Source organism: Saccostrea cucullata, unplaced genomic scaffold (assembly GCF_032062105.1).
Source record: "Saccostrea cucullata isolate Sc308-1 unplaced genomic scaffold, CSIRO_AGI_Scuc_v1 ctg4599, whole genome shotgun sequence".
NCBI classification, from domain to species: domain Eukaryota; kingdom Metazoa; phylum Mollusca; class Bivalvia; order Ostreida; family Ostreidae; genus Saccostrea; species Saccostrea cuccullata.
Genome location: NW_026931215.1, coordinates 20001 through 44658, shown reverse-complemented (window position 1 = coordinate 44658; position 24658 = coordinate 20001). Strand labels below are relative to the sequence as shown.

General features: G+C 35.6%; 3 protein-coding genes across 4 annotated transcripts; 2 read left to right on the top strand and 1 right to left on the bottom strand.

The window, feature by feature from the left end:
* Nucleotides 1–1924: 1924 nt before the first annotated feature.
* LOC134231845 (mitochondrial mRNA pseudouridine synthase Rpusd3-like) lies at nucleotides 1925–10182 on the bottom strand. 2 transcript variants are annotated; one of them, XM_062713818.1, is made up of 9 exons: nucleotides 10109–10182; nucleotides 6954–7255; nucleotides 6774–6818; nucleotides 6236–6362; nucleotides 5838–5948; nucleotides 4734–4827; nucleotides 4091–4226; nucleotides 2926–3074; nucleotides 1925–2272 (listed from the first exon to the last, which is right to left on the bottom strand). In XM_062713818.1, coding segments are annotated over exons 1-9 (1299 nt in total). In that variant the 5' UTR covers nucleotides 10111–10182; the 3' UTR covers nucleotides 1925–1939. The 2 variants fall into 2 exon arrangements, with proteins under 2 accessions (XP_062569802.1, XP_062569803.1); XM_062713819.1 differs by having other exon boundaries at nucleotides 10118–10160.
* Nucleotides 10183–12045: 1863 nt separating this feature from the next.
* On the top strand, nucleotides 12046–13344 carry LOC134231841 (uncharacterized). Its single transcript, XM_062713815.1, has one exon. It carries the CDS (start codon nucleotides 12046–12048, stop codon nucleotides 13342–13344), a length of 1299 nt encoding a protein of 432 aa, XP_062569799.1.
* A 5674-nt stretch (nucleotides 13345–19018) lies between these two features.
* LOC134231843 (18 kDa learning-associated protein of slug-like) lies at nucleotides 19019–24623 on the top strand. Its single transcript, XM_062713816.1, has 4 exons — nucleotides 19019–19095; nucleotides 22032–22181; nucleotides 22342–22389; nucleotides 23837–24623. The coding sequence occupies exons 2-4, from the start codon at nucleotides 22034–22036 to the stop codon at nucleotides 24001–24003; spliced, it is 363 nt and encodes a 120-aa protein (XP_062569800.1). The 5' UTR covers nucleotides 19019–19095; nucleotides 22032–22033; the 3' UTR covers nucleotides 24004–24623.
* The last annotated feature ends 35 nt before the right edge of the window (nucleotides 24624–24658 follow it).

The window sequence follows — 24658 nt, the reverse complement described above, 5'->3', positions numbered from 1 at the left end:
GGAAAATAAACGATATGTCCTCATTTGCCACCCCCTTTGCAATGCCTGTCATAATGCTACATGTACACATGGTACATGTATCCCCTAACTCAAAACATTGCCATGGGACCCTAGCCATAGTCGTCCAAAAGTTCAAGGGCTGACTGTAGAAAAATTAACAAGATATGTTTTTAAAACATGTACTCAAATATGCCCCCTTCCCCCAAATTAGAATTTTTTCCAAGTCCAAAGAGGCATAAAGTTCTCTGTCAAAAATGGTGCAATATTGTAACCCAAAATAGAACATCACTTAGATATTTGCTTGATGAATCTGTATACTAAATTTCATTTCAGTATGTGCAACCTCTCTGAAGAAAATGATCGTGAACTGCAAATAACTGAAATTTTTCTAAATCCAAGGGGCATAACTCTGTCAAAAATAGTGCAATCATACCCAAAACAGAACTTGGCCTAGATATTCATCTGATACACCTGTATACCGAATTTCATTTCAGTATGTGCAGCGGTTGTGAAGAAAATGAACGGAAACTAAATGGAACGACAGACAGCAGCAAAGCAATTAATATGCCCTCCCTTCTTTGAAGGGGGGCAAATTTTTTTTTTTTTTCATTAACTTGAGAACTATTTATGCATCGTCACAAAGACACAAACCACGGCCAAAATGTATGATCTACTCCCATTCTGGCCATGGTTGAACAAGGAAAGAATTCTTCTTAATTCATTAAAATATTGACTAATGCAAGTAAAGCATAGTCGGATGATGAACTTTATCGCAACCTTTCAAAATCCAATCGCAGGATACGAAATATGTCTTATATACTGTTGATGTCAATTGTTATGATGGAAACAAAACTTGCCACTGACTGAATATGACGTCACAATAGAGAGGCGTAAATATTCAAGATTACGACACATTTTCTGATCAAGCAGCGATGGGTAGGAGAGAGCTACATGCGGACTCCAGACCGTGGTTTGAGACAATATACAATTATTGCTGTTTTTTGACGTCAATACAATGATTTAGCCATCTGAGGAGTACAATATTCACCGAGCCCGAAGGGCGAGGTGAATATTGTACTTCGAAGATGGCTAAATCATTGTATTGACCGAAAAAACAGCAATAATTGTTTTATTATATGATTCACTGATAAAATAATACAGCTCATTACTTGTTTGCATTTAATTAATTAAGTCCTAGCCAAATACAAGAGAGAAGCAGAATTAAAATGTGAATAAACCTTACCAGTCGTATCAATTTGAAATGTTTTTTTTTTTTAATCAATTTTAGTTGCAAAAAAATGCAAAATGAGATGAAAAAAATATGTATCAGGTCAGTCTTTTTTATAGGATAGATTTTGAAAGGAAGCAGTATTATCAGGAAAAATGACTGCCAAAAAGTTAAAAAAAATTGTTGTTCAGTAAAAGTGTTGGAGGGGGGTCCCTGCATCCCCTCTTACCACCCTCACCCTAAAATATATATTCGTTTATGTTTTGTTCACATGAAAAAAAATCATAGTCGTTTAAATAGCTTTCCAAAACAATTTGTATCAATTTGGAATTTCCCAATCTATTTTTAGATCAATGTAGAGGAAATAAATCCTTGTATTGACCTGGAACGTCACGTGCAGGTCAATACAACGTAGTATTTTTCTAACATAGTTGGATCTCAGCCAATCAGAGAGATGGAAATTATTCGATCATATAATAATGCAATTTATGAGGCTTTAATTTAGTTGATTGATGCTTCTCAGTGATATACAAGTAAGCCCTAAAATCAAAGAGAACTCAATTGCCCAAGGGTCTGGTTATTTGATGCCCCCCTCCCCCCAAATCATATGATTGTCTCCTTACATAGTAGTACACCTTCAGAAAAACATAAACAACCGATAGTCACAGGTGACGTAATTAAAGGAACTACAAGACATTTTTCAAACAAATTTTATTCAAGAATCTTTTCATTCCGTTCAGTTAAATTTCCTTCCCATCCCTCAGTGTTAACTTTATCAGAGTTTCTCTCTTCCTTTGAAGGACCAGCTTTTTTGCTGACATAACTGAACCTTTCAGAAAATTCTGTCCTGGACCGTTGGTCTCTCAGAAGTCTATATTTAGTAACAAGGAAGAAGTCTGGTAATGGCGTCTGTATTGTGAACGGCTCCTTCTTGGCCTTTTTTAGATGGACTATGTCGACTGCGGACCTGTGGAGAAATGGGGGCAGGTTCTGTACATGGCCCTGATTGATTTCTAGATTCTGTAGGATTCCCTTTGACAGCTCCTGGAAAAAATAAACTTTGGTGTTTAATATGATTAGTATCTGACAACTAGGGATATTTGTCGACATACATGTAACTACAATGTACTACTAAGCCCCAACCAGTTTAATATGCATGTTCATATAATATTGATATTGACATCTTAAATTTTTGGACACCTCTTTTTCATTGTACAGAACTCAATACCTGAGGCCTGGGGGCCATAAAACTTAGACGAGCTCACTTTTGATCTCAGTCTCATATTCCACTATTGATTCCTTTAGAAAATGTGAGAATGAGATCAAAAGTGAGCTCATCTAAGTTCCAGGCCAGAATCTGGAATTTGTTTCAATATCATAACATTCTGCCCTCCCTTACATTAACAACCGTCTAGATACATACCTGGGGCCTGGGGATACATGCAGATGGAATTTGTTCTAATATTGTAACATTCTATCTCCCTCCCCCCAACACTACCGGCCCTCCAGATACATATCTAAGGCCTGGGGATACCAGCAGATAGAATTTGTTTTAATATCATGACATTCTGTCTCCCCCCACACTACCGGCCCTCCAGATACATACCTGAGGTCTTGGGATACCAGCTGATGGAATTTGGTTTAATATCATAACATTCTATCCTCCCCCCCACACTAACGGCCCTCCAGATACATACCTGAGGCCTGGGGATACCAGCAGATGGGATTTGTTTTAATATCATGACATTTTGTCTCCCCACAGTAACGGCCCTCCAGAAATACTCCTGGTCCCCCAACACCGGGGCGAACCTCTCACTGAGATAGGCGGGGATCACGTGGTTTGTTGCTGTAAAGAGAAAGGTGTTACAGACCTGTCATTTTTTCATGTGAAATGTTTGTCCAGGGCTTTCAAAAAGATTAGGCTATCTAAATTTAATTCTCTGGTTCTCAGGCCAATTTTCTCCAAAACAGATGCGGCAGGGCAGCATTTTATTTATCATTTTATTAGCAATAAAGTAGATGAGGGAGGTATTTTTTTAATTTAAATTTTCGAATTTTCTTTCACATAAAGTTATTTTTTTTAATCACAGATATACTTTCCATTTCTTGTCAAAATTTCTGCTTTATCCATTGCTTATCAGCGTGTAAACATCGTAGGTAATGTCCTCGAATGTATTTTCAAACGAAGTAGCCAAAATCACATTGCAAATGACTACCGGAAGTGATATTTGAATACTAAACTACGAAACAAATTCGGTCGGAATTTTTTTTCCGGATTGGTCTACGCAATACCAACTTTTTATTTTATCAAAAATACAATAAAATTAGCAATGCGGCTACCTCAAAACGGATGCGCGCGGGCCTGAGAACCAGAATTTCAATTCTATATGGCCTTAGAAAAGAAATATAGATTTAGCTTAAAAGATCAATATTTATTTCTTCTTTTTCATAATAAATCAAAACAACATAACTCTACCTATGAAGGAAAGCGTTTTAAAAACAGCATACATACAAGTGTACAAATGTACCCATCTAATTAAAATTAGATGTTAGATCCACTTGCATACTCACTACACTAACAACTAACAACATCCCATTGAGGTCAAATTCTATCAACAAATCAAATTGTCACCTGCAAAATAATCGTATATTCTTGTTCAGTGAGCAAGTCTAGAGCTGTTCTGAATTTGACCTCTGACGTCACCCTCTATGGGATGTTGTTACATCTTGGTGTAGCGAGTATGCGAACGGATCTAACATCTTATTTTAATTTAGATTGACAAATGTACAAGCAAAGTAACAAAAAATATCAATTACAATATTCATTTCAAAAAGTTCTTAATCTAGTAATAATTTACACACCAGAGGTTACAGAGACCCTGACATGACTACTTCTGACCCCCTTCTCTTCATTCCTCCCGATGACCTCCCCACACAAGGTCGTGCTGTATACCTGGCCTTTCTTCCTGTCGTTTTTACTGGGTTTACAGAAAACTGTCTGTAAGATTATAAATAGGAATACATGTACTGTAAAACATTGACTAGACAGTGGTATTATATGTTCTCAAACAGATTATGTGTAAATTATATGTTTTTATTTGGAAGATCCAAATTTAAACTCGCAAAATGGGGTGAATTGCATTAGCATCTTCAGAATATAGATTTAAAGAAATGTCACAAGAAAGGAAAAGGACAGTGCACATGACCTTTGTCAGGTACTGTAGATTCCAAAATACATGTATAGGTGAGGAATTAATTATCCCATAATTTCGTGAGAAGCACCACTTGCTAGATAAAATTACTCTCCTTTATTTTTATGGTAAAATGTCTTGATCTAACGTCCACTTGCGAATTATTGTTCTCGTAATTTGACTTTAAAGAGCCATTTCACGATAATATGTACCTGCAAAAGTTAGGAAATCTTCTACGGGTAACTGAGTGATACACAGGTTTCGGTGACCGGTAAATGAGTGATATTTCTGTACAAGATAAATATGTCATATACCTGTGGCAGGTAAATGTCTTTATACTTCTCCTTGCTATAGTAAAGCTTCTCCTTTTCTTTTGAAAGTTTGTCTGGAATTCCCACACATAAGACTCTGAAAAACATCAATTTATAAAACACTGAAAAACATTCCAATATATAAAACACGGAAAATCATCAATATATAAAACACTGAAAAGCAATCTATATATAAAACACCGAAAAACATCAATATATAAAACACTGAAAAACATTCAAATATATAAAACACTGAAAAACATCAATATATAAAACAATGAAAAACATTCAAATATATAAAACACTGATAAACACTTATTGAGGCCGAGTCTAATTATTTCTGCCCTAGGAGTAGGGACTTTGATAATTTTTTTATAATTAATTTTTACTGTTATATTTATTGTTTTAGGATTAAAAAATCGAATGTTTACCACCCCGATTTCTTAGTGGGCCATCATTAATGTTGTCAAACTTCACTATTGGACCCTATGGGAATTTGTTGGAAAATCGCCAAAATATTACATTTTTCCCATATTTTATGTACTTCTGCCCTAGGGATTTCTTTTTCATTCGAGTAAATGTTAAAAGACACCAAAATGTGAAATCCGTGAAAAATCCATATAAATATTAAAATAAATGCTACAAATCATTCGAATATCTTAACTTTTGGAAATTGACTTGGAAGATAATGCGGGAGAACAATACTTTCATTAGCTTCTCTTTGATTGGTTACTTACTCCTTGTTATAAGAAATCTGATTGATTTCTTACTCCCAGTGATAAGAAATTTGATTGGTTAAATTCTCCCAGTGATAAAAAATTTGATAGGTTACATAGTGATAAACTCAGTGATAAGAAATTTGATTGGTTACTTAAACTCAGTGATAACTAATTTGATTGGTTACTTACTCCCAGTAATAAGGAATTTGATTGGTTACTTATTCTCAGTGATAAGGAATACTGTATACAGGGAAATTTTCGCCCCCGTTTTATTTTTCGTCCCTTTTGCCCTACTATCATTTGGGCGAATTTAAAATGTAAAGTGTGAAAGGGCGAAAATATGACAGGGCGAAAAATAACCCTGTATACAGTATGATTGGTTACTTACTCCCAGTGTTGATAGGGAAGCTGATCAGTCACTTTTAAGCTGAAAAATCTTTTGCGCAGGTATTGGTTGTACTTCTCAGACTTTGTTAAAATAATGACTCCACTACACATCCTGAAACACATCATCAAAGAATCGCAATGCAAACTATTCACTTAATAAAATCATCATTACAATAAGAAGAAATATCAAAGTTACATGATTTCGTTTTATTAATTTTTAAATTAAGTGAATATTTGTCTACTGCTGTACATCCAATACAGTACCACTCTTTTATAACTCAATTCTTGTCACTGAGTTATCACATCTCATAGTGACAAACATTCTCAGACTGATAACTTTTATGGATTATGATGAACAATCAAAACAAGACAATCACAGGCGGTAGAGATCACACTCACCTGTCCACGGGAAGAGACACGTAGAGTTTGGAACAGAACAGACGCTTCGCCAGCTCCGGTAGCAGCCCGTCCAAGTTAACCACAGGTTCTGTCATATCCGAGTTCCTCAGACTCTTTGGAGGGTTATCTGAATTCACATCAAACAGAGCAGAGTTAATGACATCTCTATGTATTGATAGGGAAACAGAGCAGAATGAATTACATCCCTTGGGTAAATGCAGGATGATAGTAAAAATAACTTAGTATGAAAATGTTGGCCAAACAGTTTGTATTTATTTAAATAATTTGATTTCTTTTTACAAAAATGTCATGTAGTTCTAAGCTTAGATATTGTAACTGCAGAATCTGTTAACTAAAGTCTGACAATTTAAAACAATAAAATTAATGTACATGTAAACTAAATTTTCATATTTTAGCACCTTTTTGTGCTTTTTGTCAGATACTTTATGTATAAATTACTTATTCATGCTAATGATTCAAATAAATGTATAGAAAATTTGGTTCTTAATTAAACCCTAATAATGCTAATGGTACTCACATGTCAGTGGCAATCCCATTGGTTTGTTGAAGGCAACCATATTTTCTAAATGAAATAAGACACACAAATTAATTTCATAATTAAATATACAGAGCATACAAGTTTATAAGAAAGAGATCAAGGCAAAAAGTTGATCCATTATAAAGAGCTAGATAACACTGTAAAGACAGAGAAGCATACCATCCTCGTATAAAATGTTGTTCATGAAGTGGTCCATTACGTAGAATGGGTCCTTGTTGTTCACCATTTGTTTGTTGAGGTTCAGTAGTTGCAGCAGCAGGTTGTTGTTGGGTGAGGACTTCTGGGTGGGGCAGGACTTCTGGGGCCCCTGTTTTTCCTCCCTCACCTCTCCCCACCCCTCGTGCCTCAGCCTTCTCTGTGTAAATGATAAATGACTGTTGTGTGTGACCGTTTTCTCCTGCTTCAGTAAATGACAGCAACCAAGGAGTCGGCAGGTCTTTCTGGATATTGAAGTCATTTTCCTAAAAAAAAAAAAAATTGTTATGGACTATGGTCAAAACATTCATGCCAGGCTCTATATCCATGCTGTTGAAGTGATTCTTTACAGGACAAGATAGGCAAATACCAATTTTTGATCCCCTAGCTAATTGAAAATAGGTTTTAAATGACTAATATTGTATATTTTTTTAATTTCCCTCTTGTGAATTATTCACTCATATCATGCATATGGGCTGGCATTGTATGGAGATGCCACCACTTGCAGGTGGAGAGCTACAAATTTTGTCCTATGCTCAGTACTCAGGGCAATTGAGCAGGGAGGAATCTTTTTCGTGCCAGCACTACTGTGACACAGTTTATACAATCTCATCTGAAGGACCAGTCTCCACATCCCAAAGCAGGATTCGAACCTGTGACATAAAGATTGACTCCTTATTTCACGACTCTAGAGCAGATGCTCTAACCACTGTGCCATGCAGGCTTATCTCAGTGAGATGTCATCTCACTGAGCTTACATGCGAAGCGACGCTGGCAAAGCGAGCTCAATAGACTAATGTGTAAGAACAGAGGAAATTCGGATTGAAATCTGTACATAGGTCAGCCAAATTTCTCTGTGCAACATTCCCAGAATTCCTACACTACCCAATGTCCTTTGCGCAAATAAATTAATAAATAAAAATAACGTAAACATAAAAGGCTATCCGTTTGTAGAAATCTTACAAAGAACAAAAAATAACTCTACAATGTTTTTCAACCAAAATTGCACTAGGTCTATAGTTTCAAACAGACGCTCGGCTGTCTCCGTAAGCTCCGACGAGCTCTGTGATGTCACAGCTAGTAAGATGTCTCGTGCGGCTTGATGTTTGAAGTGGCTGATCAAAATTTTAGAGTGTTTTTGATGGTACAACTGCGCTCGCCCCAACGGTCACACATATTAAAAGAAGTTTAAAATATATGTACATGTATTTACTTTTTTCATATTTTTGTTTTACTTAAACTTTTTTGTTAACACAAATGCATACAGGTGTAGTTTTCAACCTTATCAGTCATCAACTGAGATAAAGTACTGTGGCCCTTTTAACTTATCTTACTATCTAAGCTCTGAAATTTCATATATATATTTTCTTACTACATTATTATCAGGTTGGGCACAGCCTACCAAATGGTACTTTATCCCCCGTTTGGTAGATAATCTACCATATCGGTAACGAATTTTACTAACCAAATGGGGGACTTTTTTATTCTAATGCAATTTTTATTAAAATAAAACAAAAGCGCATTTATTTAGGCATTTGGGGATTTTAGTGAATATATTCCTCGCACAATTAACATAAATCGGTCGAATTTTTATGTGTAATTTCTCCGTAACTTCGTAAAAACAATTTTTTTTTTTTTTTATTTAAACAATATTTTATTCACAGATGTTGTCGTGAATAGGATTGGGCAGCAGGCGCAGCCTATTTTAGCCCTCTCCCTACATTTAGGTCAAGGTACATAACAAATAGTGATATTAAAAGAATGTACAAAAGAAGAAAAAAAAAACACAAACAAAATTGAACAAAGTAACAGAGAAAAAAAAAAACAGAAAAAGTCATATGTAGAAAATTAAACAAAAGAGAAAAATAGAATGAACAAAATAACAAAAAGGGAAAATTACAGGGGGAGACAAAATACAAAGTAAAAACAATACCCGTAGTTGTCTGTAATAGCCGAACTTCTTGATCAAACGATAAAAAAATCTGTATTGTGTCTTGCTTGGATAAAAATCCAATTTTATACAGTGATTTAACTCTTGATGAGTTAACTTTCAATCTCTTTTTGGATCTTTGTCAATGTTTATCTCCATAAAATCCTGTTAAACACGAGCTCCTCATGGCCTTACCGGTACGGTGGGCACTTCCTGCTATAAAGTTAAATTTTTCAAGAGTTGAACATAATATTTGTTGTCATTTTTCTTTTCGGATGAAGTTGCAGATTCCATGTGACCTTTTGTGGTTTAATATGCATATTACTGGTGAATTTAATAAATTCGAAAAATAATATTCAATAAAAGATGTACAAAACGACTTTTGCGATTATTCTTGTTTTTGTTCCAAGTACATCGTTTTAAAACAATAATTATGTCATACTTCAACTGCATTTACTATTTCTATGAAGAACAAAGCCATTGTGTTCAAAATAAAAAGAAATAGAGGCAAAACTTATTGTTCTTCCGATTTCCTTGTTGAAAATTAACACAAATGTGCCTCCGTAGTTAAATCCGACTTTTCATTAGGTTTAAAAAAAGATCATCGTTTTGATTGGTTTGCACTAATTGATTGGTTGCCCGGATAATCGAAATAGAAAGTAAAGGATATGATTGACAGGCGCAGCATCGTTGGTGAAGCAGAGAATGTTCTTTTAAAGTAAAAAACGGAAAAACATTGCACTTGTTTACATAAGCTACGCTATTTGTCAAATTTTTGAACGACTCTGCGCAAAAAATTGCACATAGAATTTTTGATTTTTTTCACCCAGAACACCGATAAATATCTATATTTTATTCCACATGGTTTAAAATTATGCGAAATTCCACTCTACTCCAGGAAATTAAACACAACCAATTTTGTCCCCCATTTGGTTAGTAAAATTCGTTACCGATATGGTAGATTATCTACCAAACGGGGGATAAAGTACCATTTGGTAGGCTGTGCCCAACCTGATTATAATTAATTTTTAACATTAAACTGTGTTTAATGATTAAAATGTTATTTGTTATCATGAATTCAATATCTTTATCAGATAAAATATACAGAGTGGTGAAGCTTAAGTATTAGTCGTAAGATTTTTTTTTGTAATGAAAAAAGTCACTAGCCCTTTTTAATAGTTCCACTCACATGTTTTACCGTTTCAACTCTGTCCCCTCAATGTCAATAAAGCGCTTGAAGTAGGTGTACAGGTGTCGCCTCGTTTTGTCTTTAGACATATTTGGTTTCTACATCTACATCTACATTATACAGCGTTCCATCAAACATGATGATTGTCACAGTTGTAATTAAATTATAATTATTATTGAATATTTACTTTAATGCTTTGCGCAATATAAGTACGTATTCTGATTGGCGCGCATAGCCAATCGAATACAACCGGTTTTGCAGGTATGTGAGAGCCATGTGCGAGTGTTTAGTTTTGTACAGGTGAATTTCTATTTTTAGCATTCCCTTTACGTATGACTGACCAGTGACCTACCATGGACCAATGGATTTCGTTATACTAATTAATATGCATGTTTTACTAAACCGTGCACTATATAAAGTAAGAAACCCGCCGAAATCCCCACCCCAAGCTCTACAGCCTTTACGGCAGCAGATCATATAGATTTTATCACAGATCGATTCAATCGATGTACAGCATATAATTATATTTTTCTGATTTGATACTGGATGCCTGGTTAGATATTCATTTATCTTGTAATTCATTTACTTGTTTAATTTATGTAACGATTTACTGGCAGTCGGTTAAATATCTATTAATTAATACTTTTCGTAAATGTCTTTGTTTCGTGTTTGTCTATGTGTACATTGTTTTGTATGAGTGTTGTGAGAGTGTTTTTCTATTTTCTAGGTTTTTCTTTATATCCATCAATAAATTGTAAAACGACCGAACCAGTTTTGTTCTGAATTTTTCAAACAAGACCGTGACCCTGTGACAAATGGCGCCCACGTGAATTTTCAACTTGAAGTGAATACTACAGTGATGTGTATGTTGATTTCCACGATGAATTATCGTCAACTTCAAGTTTTCCAATGGATGATGACCAGGGTCCAGTAATCCACTGAGGGACGAGAGGATTGTCCACAACGCCCGTGTGTACGTGTCCAGTGCCTATTACTTCCCCATGGATCCGCCTAGGCTGTAAGTTTGCGCATTTTGAATACACGTGTTTAAATATCATTCTAGCTAGCTAACTTATGTTTAACATTCCAACCATCCTATGGAATCGAGAACTGTGTCTCTCGGATGCTCATTGATCCGTGTACCGTGACCAGTGAATCGTGTTCAGGTAGATTCTTCTATTCCGTGTGAAGTGTTCCGGAACCTGAAGCTACAACTCAACAGTTTATTGATTTCTTTGAATTAAATCTAAAGAAAAATATTTGTGCGCACTTGTATTTATATTTTCTATGTGTCATTTGTTTGTTTTGTGTATTATTGTGATTTATGTTCTTCGTATTGATTTGTATGAGAGATGCCGGCTGTGTGTAAGAAGTGCGTGTGTGAATTTTGATCGGGATCGAGCTCGATATATTTTTTCCTTGTTTTGGTGGTAAACTTCCGGAAGTACAGAAAACGTGTTTTGAGTTGGTAAATGTTTTGTTTATCTGTGCTTGAACAGGCACCTATCGGAATTTAGACTGCCAAATGTATGTGTACTGTGCTTGATGTTATTATATGTACTGTGTTGTCTACAGTCGTGTTTGTTTTGTTGACTGTCAATGTTTATTTTTGTCCGTCAATGTCATTTTATGTTGAACATTTTGTTGATGCGAGTTGATCATGTACAGTAGTTTATAGTAGCTGAAAATTTCCCTGCGCGCGATCACTTTCTTAATATTGCAGCATTACTAATTGGAGCACAGGACTGAGAACAACAGGACTATTAGACAAAGCAGAGGTAAATTTGGGTATATTGTTTTTTTTTCCAGTTTATTGTGTATGCAGTTGTATTTATACAGAATTTGAGTGAGTGATTGCTTGTGTGTTGACATTTGCGCATTGCGATAAGTTAATCTTTGCTTGCGATTTGGTATCAGTTAATCATTTTCAAATCAATATGGCAACTGGTGTTGATGAAAACAAGGGTAAGAAGGACTTACAACAAGATATTGATGAAACCAAGGGTAAGAAGGACTTGCAAGAAATTATAGAGCAAATCAATGCAGAAGAGCATTACAGGGTTATAACAAAAGAGGAGTATGACCTGTTGAAAGCGCAGAAAATTCCAACTACCCCTAAAGTTGAACATGGTTTGAATAAGGGTACCATTCCTAAACTACCATCCTTAGGTGAAGTACCGATCCCTAGTCACATACCCTCACCAGGTTATTTACACCCGCCAGGTCTTATGTCATCACCTCAATTGTTTAATAGCTCTGCTCTGTTTCATCAAAATAACAACCCTACCCCTATAAAGCTTCCAACTTTTAGCGGTAGTGAGCAAGCTCAGAAAGGTGAAGTGAGCTATGACGTTTGGTCGTATGAGGTTAGGTGCTTAAAGGGCCAGTGGCCTGACCATGTTCTTTTGCAGCCAGTGAGAAGTTCTCTGAAGGGGACGGCGAGGGAAATTCTGATTCCACTTGGAGAATATGCAACAGTTGAGAACATCCTCGCAAAGTTAGATGATTTTTATGGGAATGTCTGCACACCCGAAAACATCATGCAGAAATTTTATTCAGATCATCAACAAGAAGGTGAGTCAATTGTTTCCTATGGATCTAGGTTAGAACAGTGTTTATCAAAAGCTGTAAAAGTAGGTCACATTGATGTAAATGCCAAGGACCCAATGCTTAGATCAAAGTTTTGGTCAGGCTTAAGGAGCACACAGTTAAGAAATGCAACAAGGCACAAGTATGAGACTGTAAAAGAGTTTCACTCCCTTCTTAGAGAAATAAGACAGATTGAACAAGAGGAAACTAGTTTGAAATCTGTAAATTCAGTTCCAAAATCAAGTGTTGCTATGTCAAGTAATGTAGATTCATTGACAATTCAAAATTCTGAACTGCAAAATATGCAAAAACAACTTACAGAATTACTTTCTCAGATGAAGAAACTTGATAGCAGAATGGGTAAAATTGAGCAAAGTTCAAATGCAAATAATCAAACACAAACAACTGGTTTTAATAATACAGGTTCTTTTCAGACAAATACCTCCAACAATACTTACCACAGAGGAAATTTCCAGGGCAGGAAGAAATTCGCCAACAGGGGCAGAGGAATGTATTTCCAATCTCAGCAACCGCCAAACCAGCAGCACCAGATTCAGCAACAGACTCAGCAACCATGGCAACAGAGGCAGTTTACTCAACAGTCTGGTAACATGAATGGGTTTGGTGCAGGTAGTACTTTAAACTAGTTTCATCTCCTGTTGCGGGGCAAACTGGAGATGCATTTCAAAATAGCCCTAATTACACCAAAAATCAATCCAGTCTTTTGTACAGGTTAGTTGGAGAATCCAATGAATCTGATATTATTGTCAATGGCTTAAGAACAAAAGCTCTCGTAGACTCAGGATCTATGATAACCTGTATTTCTGAAGAATTTTTCAAACATTTAAACCCTAAGCCTGAGTTACATGACCTTTCAGAATTTGAACTCAATGTTCAGAGCGCTAATGGCAGTGCTTTGCCATATAGTGGCTATGCTGAAATTGACATATGTGTACCTTGCTTTGGTGAATTTACATATACTATTCCTGTTCTAGTAGTTCCCCAGACAAATTATTCAAGGCAAGTACCTATGATTCTTGGAACTAATTTCATTCGTTTTTACAGGAATGCTTGTAACCAGAATTCCACTGATTCAGATGATGTTCCAGAACAATGGAAGATAGCATTTGACAGTATGAATGATGAAACACCAGTGAAGACGACTAACAAGTATACCATTCAAGTGTTACCAAATGAGACAAAAGTAATCAGAGGTCTGGTAAGAAATAACCATGGTATTGTATCAGCTTTAACTGAGCAAACAAATACTTCATTATCAGGAGGTCTCATTGTTTGTCCTAGAGTTATTTCCCTTACCCAGGGTAAGCATACTACTACTATTCCTGTTAGGGTTTGCAATATTTCAGCCTCTATTGTACATATACCACCGAAATCACTTTTATGTTCAGTAAGTGGTGTCAAGTTAGTGGACTCTTGGAATCCTGAAACACAGGATCAAGGTATTAAGAAACCCAGAAAGTCTTTGCAGGAATTGGACATCAAGATATCAGAGGAAAACTTAACTTCTAAACAAGTAAGTGAGGCTAAGAAGTTTCTCTCTGGTTGGACTCATTTATTTTCAGATGGACCAACTGATATAGGTAAGACTGATATTTTAAAACATGAAATTAAGCTTACCGACAACACACCATTCAAAGAACCATACAGACGGATTCCACCTGGAATGTATGCAGAAGTACGAGAACACATTAAGGAGATGCTGGATGTTGGAGCTATTAGACCGTCACAGAGCCCATATTCCTCAAACATAGTATTGGTCAGAAAGAAAGATGGTAGTTTACGTTTCTGCATAGACTACAGGAAACTCAACTCCAGAACCATCAAGGATGCATACAACCTTCCACGCATTGACGACACTATCGACAGATTGGTTGGGTCTAACTTCTTCACCAAACTAGATTTAACCAGTTCCTACTGGCAGGTTGAGATAGAAGAGATGGACAAAGAGAAGACAGCCTTTTCAGTCAGCGGTGTTGGTCACTATGAGTGTAACAGAATGGGGTTCGGATTGACGAACGCACCTGCGACTTTTCAGAGGATAATGGAAAGATGTATGGGTGAGTTGAACCTGAGAGACTGTCTTGTTTTTCTCGATGACATACTCATATTTTCGCAAACATTTGACGAACACTTGGACCGACTGACAGCTGTATTTCAGAGACTTGAGAGACATAATCTTAAGCTTAAGGCCAAGAAGTGTGAGTTTTTCAAAGAGAGTGTTACCTACTTAGGACATGTAGTAAGTAAAGCAGGTGTAGCTACAGACCCAGAGAAGACCAAGTCTATTTCTACATGGCCAGCCCCTCACAATATCAAGACACTTCGAACATTCCTAGGATTTGCAGGATATTATAGGAGGTATGTAAAAGATTACTCTAAGATCATTAAGCCTCTCAACGATCTCCTGAAGGGCCATTCCACAAACTCTAAGGAAAAAGGTAAGTCCAAAGTCAAACCACCACCATGGAGATGGGGAGATGAGGAGTCCCAAGCGTTTGAAGAAATCAAGAGGAAACTTACATCACCACCAATCCTCGCCTATGCTGACTTCGACAAGCCTTTCATCCTCCATACAGATGCTTCAAGAAATGGTTTGGGAGCCATACTTTATCAGCAGCAGAATGGTGAGAAGCGAGTGATAGCTTATGCTAGTAGAGGTTTGAAGAACAGCGAAAGAAACTATCCTGCGCATAAGTTGGAATTCCTTTCATTGAAATGGGCGGTGACAGAAAAGTTCTATGACTATCTGTTTGGAAACAACTTTGAGGTCATCACTGATAACAACCCGCTCACCTACATTTTGACCACTGCTAAACTTGATGCCACAGGTCATCGATGGCTAGCTGCTTTGAGCAACTTTCATTTTTCCATCCGTTACCGGAAGGGTATCAACAATGCAGATGCAGATGGCTTATCTAGAAGACCCTTGGAAACAGATGTCATTCCTGATGTAGTCCAGTCCATCTGTAATGCACAAACTACAAACAGAGAACACTGTCCCTACTTTGAGAATATATACCTACCTTATAACGTCACATCTGCTTCATGTATGACTGTAAGTACTGGTATTGTACAAAGTGAGGCACAAAGTGAGTCAAACTTTTCTTCTTTACCTGAAACTTCATGTCTTGATTCATGTGTTTTTTCTGACATTGATTGGCAAAAAGAACAATCAGCTGATAAGGATATTAGTAGAGTTGTACATTTATTGAATCAGGGATGTTTACTATCTAAGTCAGATTTAAAATCAGAGACTCAAGAAGTTTGCAAATATTTCAGAGAAAAAGACAAATTGTTGATAGAAAACGGTATTTTGTACAGAACATCTGTTTTAAACCATGATCATGTCAAACAATTGGTTCTACCAGCTCATTTCAGGGATGCAGCATTTGAATACTTACATACAGATTTAGGACACCATGGCAGAGAAAGAACAACCCAGCTTATGAAAGAGAGATTCTATTGGCCAGGTATGATTCAGGACATCACCAACAGAATCAAGACCTGTGATCGCTGTGTCAAGTTCAAAACACCAGAGAAAATTTCAGCTGAACTTGTAAATATTGAGAGTTACCATCCTCTCGATTTGGTTTGTATAGACTATTTATCCCTTGAAAAGAGTAAAGGTGGGTTTGAAAACGTCTTAGTGGTAACAGATCATTTCACCCGTTATGCACAAGCTTTTCCTACACGTAACCAGACGGCAAAGACAACTGCTAGGATTTTGTTTGAGAATTTCATATTACACTATGGCTTCCCTAACAGGTTACACAGTGACCAAGGTAGAAATTTCACAGGTCATGTCATTAGGGAGCTTTGCAAGATAGCTGGTGTTAAACAATCTAGAACTACTCCCTATCACCCCATGGGGAACGGTATGGTCGAGAGGTTTAACCAGACTCTAATCAAGATGCTTGGTACCCTAGACAACAAACAGAAGGATGATTGGAAATCCTTTGTAAGTACACTTGTCCATGCATATAATGCAACAAGACATGAGAGTACTGGTTATTCCCCCTTCTTCCTCATGTTTGGGAGACATCCACGTTTAGCAATTGATGCGTTTCTCAATTTAAATTCCGATACGTCAGAGAAAATACGTAGTCGCGATAATTTTGCGAAGAAACTACAGAAGAGACTCGAATTTTCATATAAAGTTGCTTCACGAGAAGCAGAAAAGAACGCAACTCGTCATAAGAGCATCTATGATGCAAAAGTACGAGAATCTAAAATACAGGTCGGTGATCGTGTATTAATTAGAAATGTGGGTTTGAAGGGAAAGAATAAGCTGGCTGATAAATGGGCCAGAGACCCCTACATTGTTACTGAACAGCCCAGCCCTGATATTCCTGTGTTTATTGTGAAAAAAGAGAATGGTAAAGATAAATCTAAGAACTTGCATAGAAACATGTTGTTGCCAATCTCTTATATACCCAGGTTATCAGAAACAGAGCAGATCAGCCCAGGTTCTAAGACACTCCCTTTAAAAACTACTGATAAGACACCCACCCCAGTCATAAGTATTCCTACTCCTTCACTTGAGAGTGAGTGTAAGGTAAGTGACGCTGCTATTTCAGGCTCAGAATCTTCAGACTCGGACTCAGATTCTGATGATAGACAAGTTTATATCATTCCTCAACGTAGAGTAAGTAGAGTACATAGACTTCCAAGTTCTATTTCTCATCATAGTCCAAGTACTTGTCAGGATTCTACTACAGTAAGTAGACTTCCAAGTACTATTTCTCATCATAGTCCAAGTACTTATGATTCTACTACCAGTACGTATTATAATACTACTGATTCTACTTTGAATCGCAATTTATCTACTGTACAGAGTACACCAACACCCCTCCCTAGACGTTCTACTAGACAGGTGAGAAAACCGGAAAGGTACGGAGAGTGGGTGCACCAGGTTACTCCAGTTTATTACGTATAGTATATACAGGGGAGAATGTCACATAGTTGATGTTCATTTTGGTTGTAAATATGTTTGGGTTATAATACTTTGTCTGTACAATGCTACATGGACATTGTTATTTGCTTCAGTTATTTAAAATGTCAGGAGCCATTTTCCCTAGCAGGGGAGAATGTCACAGTTGTAATTAAATTATAATTATTATTGAATATTTACTTTAATGCTTTGCGCAATATAAGTACGTATTCTGATTGGCGCGCATAGCCAATCGAATACAACCGGTTTTGCAGGTATGTGAGAGCCATGTGCGAGTGTTTAGTTTTGTACAGGTGAATTTCTATTTTTAGCATTCCCTTTACGTATGACTGACCAGTGACCTACCATGGACCAATGGATTTCGTTATACTAATTAATATGCATGTTTTACTAAACCGTGCACTATATAAAGTAAGAAACCCGCCGAAATCCCCACCCCAAGCTCTACAGCCTTTACGGCAGCAGATCATATAGATTTTATCACAGATCGATTCAATCGATGTACAGCATATAATTATATTTTTCTGATTTGATACTGGATGCCTGGTAAGATATTCATTTATCTTGTAATTCATTTACTTGTTTAATTTATGTAACGATTTACTGGCAGTCGGTTAAATATCTATTAATTAATACTTTTCGTAAATGTCTTTGTTTCGTGTTTGTCTATGTGTACATTGTTTTGTATGAGTGTTGTGAGAGTGTTTTTCTATTTTCTAGGTTTTTCTTTATATCCATCAATAAATTGTAAAACGACCGAACCAGTTTTGTTCTGAATTTTTCAAACAAGACCGTGACCCTGTGACATGATTATACGCTGGCCCTGCGCAAACGGACCTCTAAAATTAAATCAAAAAGTAGGAGAGAAAAAAAAATTTACAAATAAAATTTAAAAACTAATGCCATGAAAAATTTAAATTAAATTTATAAGTGCTTTAGGAAACAATTTACATTGTGCATAAAAAAGTGTATATCTATATATATTTACAATGTACTCTAGCTGATTTGTTCTGAATATAAGAGTTATGGAACATAACTTGGGACCAGAGTTCTGAACTGGTCCAGAGAGGCCGCTGCCACCACTGAGTGTGGGAGAGTATTCCAAAGAATCACTGTGTGGGGAAAGAAACTAAATATGATGGTTTATACAGGTACTTGGGCACAAAAACTAGACAGGGAGCCTGGGGCCGTCTTGAAGCCTCAGTTAGTCTAGGGTGAAATCCTATTGGCGGATATTATGTATTCTCTAACGTTAGAGGACTTAACCCATAAATTTCTTACGGGTGGGGTGGGGTGGGGTGGGGGGGTGAAGTTGTAAGGAAGCGAAACGACCCAGTAGTCAAAACAAACACACCAAAGACCAAGATATCTAACATAAACTTCCGGTGCATTGACAGACACGTGCAGTACTTGAAAACAAAACCAGGTAATGTTAAAGAAAGACGAGACGTTCCTTAATAAAAGATAAAATTTTCCAAGATTTTGTCATGGAAGTATTGCTACTTATGCATGTTTACTCACAAAAATTAGAGGTACCTTACCAGGCATTTCTGCAAGATACCAGGTGTAGTTTTTCTTCGGTCCTACTAAACCGCTAGTACGCTAGTACGATAGAGTACTTTAGAGTACGCTAGTAATATTTAATAATTTAATGCAATTAAACTACTTTTTGTATGCTTTTCTACTTTAGTTTAACATATTGAATATATATTTAAAATATAAAATTTTTGTTTTCTGTATTTTAGGGGTTATTTGAATGTATGATTTCAGGTTACGGTTGATCGTTTGATCCCAATCTAATTTAACTTAAACATGTTAAAATGTCTCATTGTGAATGTGAAAAATATTAACACATGCAATTAATGTAATATTTGATAAAATTTAGATAATATGTTTTACGGTGTGACCGTTGCGGCGAGCACAGTTTATTTACTATCATAAACCTACACATGTACTGTCTATCATTCAAGAAAAAGAAAGCAAAAAGAATAAAACGAAACAATAAAAAGAAATCATTTCCCAAGCATCGGGATCGAGATTCCAAACTTCTCGGAAGTTTCCGACAAAATCGGAAACACCCGAACCTTTGAAGTGACGAAAGTATGACGTCAGATAAAAAGTTCTGTTGACTTAGGACGCAAACGCTAGTTTTATGGAAAAGAGATTGCATTAAATCGTTCTTTTTAAGTAAGTTGTTGCTATGTTTTAGCCACCATGTTGCTATGCACCGCAACATGTTTTCCGAGTTTCACGGAAGCAACCGACATAACTTCGTCAAAATTTGTAAGTTTCCGGTGACGTCATTTGTATCATTTCCGAAGGGCAAGGTGAAGGCCGGTGTTGTGGCATGGGGGTATTTTTTTGAATAAGGTAAGGCAAAATCATTTCGTTAAGATTTCGGTAAGAAACAATGTTCCTTTAATTTTTTTACTATTTTTGATTTATTCGCGCAAAGGACATTGGGTAGTGCAGGAATTCTGGGAATGTTGCACAGAGAAATTTGGCTGACGTATGTACAGATTTCAATCCGAATTTCCTCTGTTCATACACGTAAGTCTATTGAGCTCGCTTCGCGAGCGTCGCTTCGCGACGCTCGCTATAAGTCTTTAGTAAGAAAGTCTGAAACAAAATAGTGAACGAGATTGGGGTATTAGCTATAGTTATACCGTAATCTTTAATGCGTTTAATTTTGGATGTTATTTTTTGTCAAAATGTCGCTAAAAACAATTATTTGAAAATAAGTTTATAATAATGTTTAATCAAGTTGTACATACATAAATAAACAATTTAATTGCATTAAATAACATAATTTTTCTAGCGTACTCTAAAGTACTCTATCGTACTCTAGCGTACTCTGTTTAGTAGTACCCGTTTTTCTTATATAATCCTTTTGGGAGGAAAAATATTTTTCCAATTTCAAATGTTTAAGTGTTTGTATTTTTAAAAGACGTTTAGAAACTGGTTTAGAAATAAGAATCTAATTAAAATATTGAATATTTTCCATACATTACGAAGATATACCAAACAGATTTTGAGGAACGTCTCGTCTGACCTTAAGGGCGAATTTATTGATCAAAAACTAGTTTTAGTTTAGGTTTATGGTTTGAAAATAGTTTTAATTAATTTTGAAAATGGTTTTATGTTTTAATGGTTTAGCACTAAATGGAAAGTTTCATTTAAAACACACACAAAAACATCAAATATGGATGACATAGAACTGACTACTAGATTTTTTCTCATAATCTGAAGAAGATATTTCTACAACTTATCTTCATTTACACGAGAGTGTAATTGTAATACCCATGCTGAGTTCTACCCTTCTTTAAAAAAAAAGGGGTGACAAAGGATGGCTTGTGTCACTATTATGTTGAGACAATATTACCCTTGTATAGAATGGATGATTTCCGTGACAGATTTAGAATGAACAGACATACCCTTGAGTCCATAATTGCCATGTTAGCTCCATCTTTGATATATGCATGATGATCATAACTTCAACTAACAAGAATGAATCTACTTTTATCATAGACATAAATAACATTTATTTATGTCTGTGCTTTTATTAATTTACTTTAGTTTTTGTCCTTATGTTTGTAACATATGGTAACATTTTTTACAATTGAAGTGAAACAACAATTACTGTATACTTTTTACACAGCATATGTGCCCCGAAAACTCGTCGATTCTGTCATATTGCTGCCCACATTGGTCGCATTGCAACACCAAAAATTCTGCATTCGCCATGTTGAAAGGAATTCAAACCGTCAAAACCGCACCCGGGGGTGGTTTATAGTTTTCAGGAAACTAGTTTTAGTTTAAAGACGATAAACGAAAAAACTAGTTTTGGTTTGAAACTAGTTCGTTACAGGTTTTGCAAATAATAGAAAGTTTGGAAAACCGAACTGAAACCTAAACTGGTATATAGAGTATTTCAGGGACCTATTACGTTCCTGGGTATTTTAAAGATTTTTTAATTTTTTTTTATTTGAAAGGGCCAAAAAGTTTTGAATTGGTGATCTACATTTAAGTTCTTGATAAAGATCATAGGCACTCCCCATCTTAATTGTTAAAAAAATATATCTCTACTATACTATAAGTTTTCCACTATACTATAAGCAAAACTTATAGTATAGTAGAGAAATATTTTTTTAACAATTAAGATGGAAAACTTATACATGTAGTATAGATATATTTTTTTTAACAATTAAGATGGGGAGTGTCTATGATAAAGATGGGTACTTTAATTTTTTATTGTATAGTAGTAAACTAATACGCTGAATGAAACAAGCACCTGTAAGTCTGGTCATGAGTTTCTGACTGTGTTATTCTGTTATTGAACCCTGTTATCTTTATTTTCTTTAGACATGGCTAAGAGCATCAGAAGCAAGCGGAAACGGATGTTGAGAAACATCAAGAGAGAGAGGTATGCCAAAAAGGAACTGGAGAAGTTGAAGGAAATCGTGGCATTAGCTGAAAAAGATAAAGATACGGAAATGAAAGACCTGTATACAGGTAAGGTTTTATCAGGGAGAAGGCCACACATTTTATCTAACAATGTTCTTGTGAATACAACCGAAAAATTGAAACTTAATTTATTTTCGCTTTAATATATCATCATTAAAAAGTGGGTTCTAAACTATTGAAAGTTATGTCCCTTTATTCTCACTTTCAGTGACAAAACCCCTGGGAAGCAAAGACGACGCAGCAGCTGAACCCTCAGGTAAGCTTCTATTCCAATTAACAGTTATCTCATAATGATGCCTTTAATTTCTAAATCAGTGTCTGGTTATTACATATTTTTGCTTTTTTTTTCTCGTTTCATCTTAACTGACAAGTTTTGGCTAATTTTCTTTTTCTTTAAGTTTTATTTAAAAATCATGTGGTGAATCTTAAATTGTCCCAACTTATTCTTTTGTTTTACCTGTTAAAAGCTGTTTCTTAATTTACTTCATGAGGAATTAGAACTTTAGTACCAGGACATGTTGGATAGAAAGTGAAGTGATGTCCTTAAGGATACACCAAAGGTTTCCAAAGGGCAAAATTTATTTTGCTTGTAATTCTTTCATTAATAAAGATAACATATTAAAAGTATACATCATTTGAAAGCTTGTTAAATTTACTATTTAATGATCGTAATTTAAATTTTCATTTTTATCTTATTTAAAAGTTATTAATATTTTAAGGTAAATATTAGTGCGTTTATATTTTATAAATCAACTTTTTTGTATGCCACCTCTCAAAGTCAAAATTTTGCCTCAATGTAGATTAAAGATTGAACTTTAAAACCGTATCTCAGATTTTTGATAAATCTTCTTATTCAAAAGTTACATCCATTTGTCTTTCAATGTTACCAATTTATTAGCCCAATTCTACATTTCCCCCAATAATTCAAGAACTGAACAAGATATCAAAAATCTGAGATACGGTTTTGTGAACACACATTTGAGACGCATTCTGGTCAGTTTTCAGAGAAATTGGTCAATAAACAAGGGAGCTGAATCCTTTGAAATAACACCACCAACTGTCTGATCTTACTTTACAGTAGAGGGCAAAAACCCATTACACAACAGAGTCTGCCAAAGCTAGAAATATATGACACCTTGGAGATTCAGCTTAGGATACCTGTCACTTATCCATATTTCCTATGCATATTCACAAGAATGGGAGGTTCTATTCTTTATTTAGGTGCTTTTAATGAAGTAAAATAGGTTCAATTCTGAATCAAAAAGATTTCCCGGCAAAATGGCAAGAGCTAAGCTACACCTCCTATTTCATGGTCATTAGTGACCTGTTAGATCTCCTTCCCTAAATCTAGAGTCCCTGTAGTTTAATTATTGATAGCCTCTGTGTGGCTAGTGAAGAATTCCCCAAGTGGTCACAGTGATTTATTGCTCCTTTCAGTAGCAGGCAGTTACAGACCAAATCAGAAGCTTCAATAACGGCACATTCACATGTGTTAGTGTTTATGTTTGATTATTGTTAAATAATTAGAAAACCATTCAATAATGAACAAGAATTTTTCATGCATTATAAAGCAGTGATTAGCATTGTTTTTTATAGCCAAAAATCTCAAAATTGACAAAAATCTTGAAAAAAGCCTTTGGTGTATCCTTAATATATTAACCTTTAGTTATATTAACTTGTCGCTATTTATGAACTTTTTGTAGGTGATGGTATGGAAGTGGACTCTAAAGCTAGAGATTCCAAAACTCTGCGTGATGAGAACGGACATTATCCAGTGTGGATGAATTCACGACGCGTCAAAAAACACAAGAAAAGACTGCAGGCCATCTCCAAGAAAAAAGAAAAGAAGCAGAAGGCCAAAAAGAAGTGAAGATCCTAACAAGATTGTATATTGTGTTTGTAAATAGGGACAGAATTCTTTGAGTGAATGTAATTGAATGTATTTTTTTAGTGGCAATTATTACCGGTACATTGTAATATTTTTTCTTCAAAAATTGATTTTTTTAACCTATTTCACTGGGAAGAGGGGGCAATTTGAGGAGTGATGTAGGACTTGGACTCTCTTAGCTAAGGTGTGGGCAATTTGAGGGTGATGTGGTGGGACTTTGACAATAAAATGCTTCCCTTGGTTGTAAAGCATTGGAATTAATATTGCAAGTGTTGGAAAATACACAACCCACCAAATTGTCTGCAGTATAACTGTGATTCTGGTGAATTCCTATACTTACAAAGAAAGAATTTCATCATTAATTGTGTATTTATGTCCATGTAGAAAACCATATAAAGTACATTCATATATGTAAGTGTGTTAGATATTGGATTATTGAAGATATGTACTTTGTCATTTGTGTACTGATTGAAAGCTCATCACTAAAGAAATCGACACAGGTAGCTTGAAAAACTGCTTACTATAGATTAAGCATTTACAGTTTGATAAATGACTTGTAAATATTTTCTTCAGAAATAAAGATAATATCTGGTAGATGTAAATATTTCTGTGTTATCATTGAATGATTTCTTTATAT